Source organism: Acyrthosiphon pisum, chromosome X (assembly GCF_005508785.2).
Source record: "Acyrthosiphon pisum isolate AL4f chromosome X, pea_aphid_22Mar2018_4r6ur, whole genome shotgun sequence".
Lineage (NCBI taxonomy): Eukaryota > Metazoa > Arthropoda > Insecta > Hemiptera > Aphididae > Acyrthosiphon > Acyrthosiphon pisum.
The window spans coordinates 4,920,180-4,924,498 of record NC_042493.1 but is presented as its reverse complement, the minus strand read 5'-3'; the positions used below and the strand labels follow the sequence as shown (position 1 = coordinate 4,924,498).

Here is a 4,319-nt window from a genome sequence, read left to right as displayed (position 1 = left end):
CCAGAATTTTGACCCTTAAATATACAAATTTTCAAGATCCTATCCCAATCGAAGACAGATTAGTTGTAGACGATCAGGTAAGTAAATAATGCCATTTTTAATTTAATTACAAGTTTATTAACCTATATATTAAAAAAACAAAAACTTAATATAGGTATATAATAGGAATAGTTAATAAAAAATATGATTGTCAAATATGTAAAGTTAAACAAATAATAATAATTCAGTGTACCTTCACTGAGAATTATAATAATAATAAAACAAATTCTTAAAAAAATACTTTTCCCTTCAATTACAAAAAAAAAAAAATAAAAAGGTAGGTTTGTAGGTATTTTCAGATGACTTCTCTACTTTTTAAAATAAAATGTAACAAATGTAAATTGAATTTTTATTGAACATTAGATGAATGAATGTAATGATAACCTGGTTCTTGTGAAGTATATTGCTGAGCGTTGTATGATGAAACTGATAGTTGAGGATCTGGAGTAGATTCTGCGATGTATGGTGGTATATTTGAAACATTTAATGCCTGTTCTCGGATCGGAGATAGTTCTTCTATTAAAATATTTTGAAACTTATTTCTAACTCGAAGCTTTTGGATTGGATCTAATTTTTTAAAATATGGAATTAGAGACTGAAAAAATGACATATTTTCGTCGATTTCTGAAGTGGTTACATTATTGTTATAAGACTGCTTTAAAAATGCCACTTTTTGACTCTCAATGTTCAGTAAATCTTCTAAATATTTATCTTCATTTTTTTTTTTCTTGCGAGGTTGTGTGTGATCAGAATTGCTAGATAAGTTTGTTGTTGACATTGATATTGATGGTGTACTGCATGATTCAAATGTTGGAATACATTCAATTCTTTGCCTAGTTTCTGTTTCAGTTTCCGACACATTAAATATATTCATAGTATTTGAGTCATCGTTATCAATATGGTCTATATCATTATCATGGTCACCATCAGTGTCAGGACATTCTTGAAGTGTATCTTCTTCGTCTGAAATATTACCATCTGAAATTCTCGGATTAGTTGTGTCTTTTAAAAACATCATCAATTTATAATGGGACCATTTTCCTAAATACACCTCAGCGCCTTCTTGTGAATCTCCGGAACGACTTTTTCTAACTTTTTTCTTTTCCCTCAAAAATGTGTCCCGTAAACCTCTCCATTTTTTTTTCACGTCTTCCTCTAAAATTTAAATTATTTATAAAATGAATAAACTAACGCGAAGTAAAAGCAATGAAAAAAAAGGCGGGTAAGTGGATGTCGCTCTGCCGTACAGTAGGTTACAAGTGGGTCACTGTAATGAATGGTGTTAAATTTAAATTCAATGATAGAATAACTGACTCTGAGCGAAAACGGTCAGTCAGCCTATTATATTACTAACTATATTGGATGATATGAATAAAATAATTTATATATAATAACCTACTAATGTTGAACCATATTTTAAATTTTCAATCCTTAATTATAGAAACTGAAGATTTTATAATTTTTTAATTACAGTAATTGATATAATTAGATAAATATATGAAGACCTTATATAACATTTTCAAATGTTAGATTTAAAAATAATACATTTTTATAAATTTCTAACTCAAAATAATTTGTAGGTACATTTTCGTGATTTTTACGTATTTTGTCAAAATTCGAAATAGGTTATAAATTATAATATATAAATTACTTTATTCACAATAATATCATCAAAAAAAAGGTTATGATAATAGGTAGGGTGACTAACCGTGGGTCTTCGCTCAGAATCGTTTTTCTTATACAATTATATTATATCACTGGATTATTATTTTGAAGGTTGGATACCTTTAATTATTTCTGTGTTATGAATTTAATTTTCTTAACTTAATAAAAAGTTATGAGTTTATGACCTATATTTAGGTGGGTAACCCTGGCACCCTAATGTTCGAATTTTTTATTATTTTTTTTAACCATTAACTATAATATAATTAATTGAAAAAAAAATGTTTAAAAAATGCATTATTTAGTTATACTTTATCTGAAGTGACGTATTTAGGCATACCAGCGGAAAAATTGATTTTTCCTAGTGGAAATATTTAGGTACAAATTCTTAAATTGTTGGTACAAATTGGTACAAATTATATTACAATAAATTAATGGTTAAAAAAATATTTTTATATTTTTACTGAATAATATTATCAATTTAAATTTAATTTGTTGGTCCTCTTCGTCACTGTATCATAATATCATAGCATTGTAAATAAAATGTATATTACGAATTCTTTTGAAAAATAGGGGCTGCATCACGGACACAAAAAAAAAATAAAAACACACATCATTGTAAAGTCAATATTATATTCATCGTTTCGCTCAGAATCTAAAATTGAATAAAATTATTTTTAATAAATATAAATAAGATGTTTGCAAATGCAATAATAAAATATAAAATATATATACCTACATATTGATTATTTCAAACTTTATTTTCTATATGTGTAGTTTTTTACTTTATATGAATTAATTAATTAATTAAAGTTTAATTAATAGCTAATTAATATACTTATTTTATTATTTTTATGTAGATACTTGGCCACAGGATTAGCATTTCGACAGTTAGCGCTAACATTTCGAATTTCAAAGACTGCTGTATCAAATATAGTCATCGAAGTATGTATCGCTATTTGGAATGCATTAAAAAAAAAACATATGCCTACTCCTACAGTTGATGATTTTAAAAGTGTCGCTAATGAATTTTTCACACAATGGAATTTTCCAAATTGCGTTGGAAGTGTTGACGGGAAACATATTAGAATAAAATGCCCTCACAATTCTGGTAGCATGTTTTATAATTACAAACAGTATTTTTCAATTGTTTTAATGGCTGTCGCCGACGCCAATTCTAAATTTTTAATGATCGACGTTGGTTCATTCGGCAAAGATAGTGATGGCAGTGTTTTGTGTAATACATCGTTTTATAAACGTCTTGAAAATGGTACTCTTAAGCTACCGAGTCCATGTAATTTACCGAATTCAAATCAGAAAGTTCCATATGTATTTATTGGAGACGAAGCTTTTCCGTTGAGAAATAATATTATGAGACCGTTTCCAAGAAAGCAGTTGGACGACCACAAATCATATTATAATTATCGACTTTCAAGAGCAAGGATGACGGTCGAATGTGCTTTTGGTATTGCATCTTCGAAATTTAGAATTCTTCTTAAAGCAATAGAAACTAAAGTCGAAAATGCAGATCACATCGTTAAAGCCATTTGCATATTACACAATGTGATAATTGATAAAGAGAAAGAAATATCGTCATGTCAAAATCACCTGTCAGACTATTTGAATAAAAATGTACGTGAAAAAAATAATGCTATGTTGGGACTTCATGGGGGTAGATCCAATAACCGTGCTTCGCGTTCTGCAATTGATGTAAGAAACACGTTTGTAGATTTTTTTAAAATGAATAAATTAGCGTAAAAATAAGTGTTTATAATAATTGCAAGGTATGTAACTTATTATTTATATTAGTTTATTTTATTATTATGTAAGTAGAATTTTGCATAGAATTTCTATCAATTTCGTCATATCTTATCTTAAAGTTTTGATTGATAAGTATTTTATACTTAAGATTATTTTTCCTAAACAAATATAATATTAGTATAAGTTAATTGTACTTTTTATTTTATATATTCTAGCCTCTATGTCTTTGTATCTAAGTATTTAATATAATGTGGTCAATCAAATAAGTATATTAAAATATACAATACGTACTTGTCATTTTTGTTATTTTAGCTACCTACTTCATCCCATGCCTTGTCAGAAACTACCCTGTCTTTATATTTTTTGTCCCATTTATTCCATAGAACTTTTCTTTTTTGTACTTCTGAAATTAATAACTCCATGGATACGAATGAATCGCACGACGCAACGACCAAAAACAAACTATTTTGTTTTTCAATTCGTACGACTAAACGCATACGAAAAATCGGACGCATCGGTCGTATTTGTCGTGTCACGTAGGCCACTTCCGTTTGTTTGGGTTATTTTGTTTATTTTAAGAATCGCATCGGTCGCGTCGTATAACGATTATCGCATTTGTCGGATTCACCTAGGACACAGCGTAAGTATATTTTAAATAGTGATACGTTTTTAGCGAATCCCGGACAAAAAGTCCGAAAATACAAAATTGTCTGTTTTATTTAATTTTTTTAATTCATAATCCATACATGTGGGTAGAACTCGATTCCGTACGGTCCTTATCAGTATGCACATTTTAACGCACACGATTCCGTACATTTTGTACCCAAGATTTTAGTGCAATGTTGCCAGATTTCCAT

The 4,319-nt window shown here is 28.3% G+C and overlaps 1 protein-coding gene across 1 annotated transcript in view; it reads right to left on the bottom strand.

Annotated features, from left to right (window-relative positions):
• Positions 1-267: 267 nt before the first annotated feature.
• LOC107883324 (transcription factor Adf-1-like) overlaps positions 268-4,319 on the bottom strand; it is a 4,558-nt gene continuing 506 nt past the window's right edge. The window contains exon 2 of the mRNA XM_016803090.2: positions 268-1,194. Within this exon, the coding sequence (XP_016658579.1) occupies positions 389-1,194 (806 nt within the window). The 3' untranslated portion in view covers positions 268-388. The remainder of the gene's footprint in view (positions 1,195-4,319) is intronic.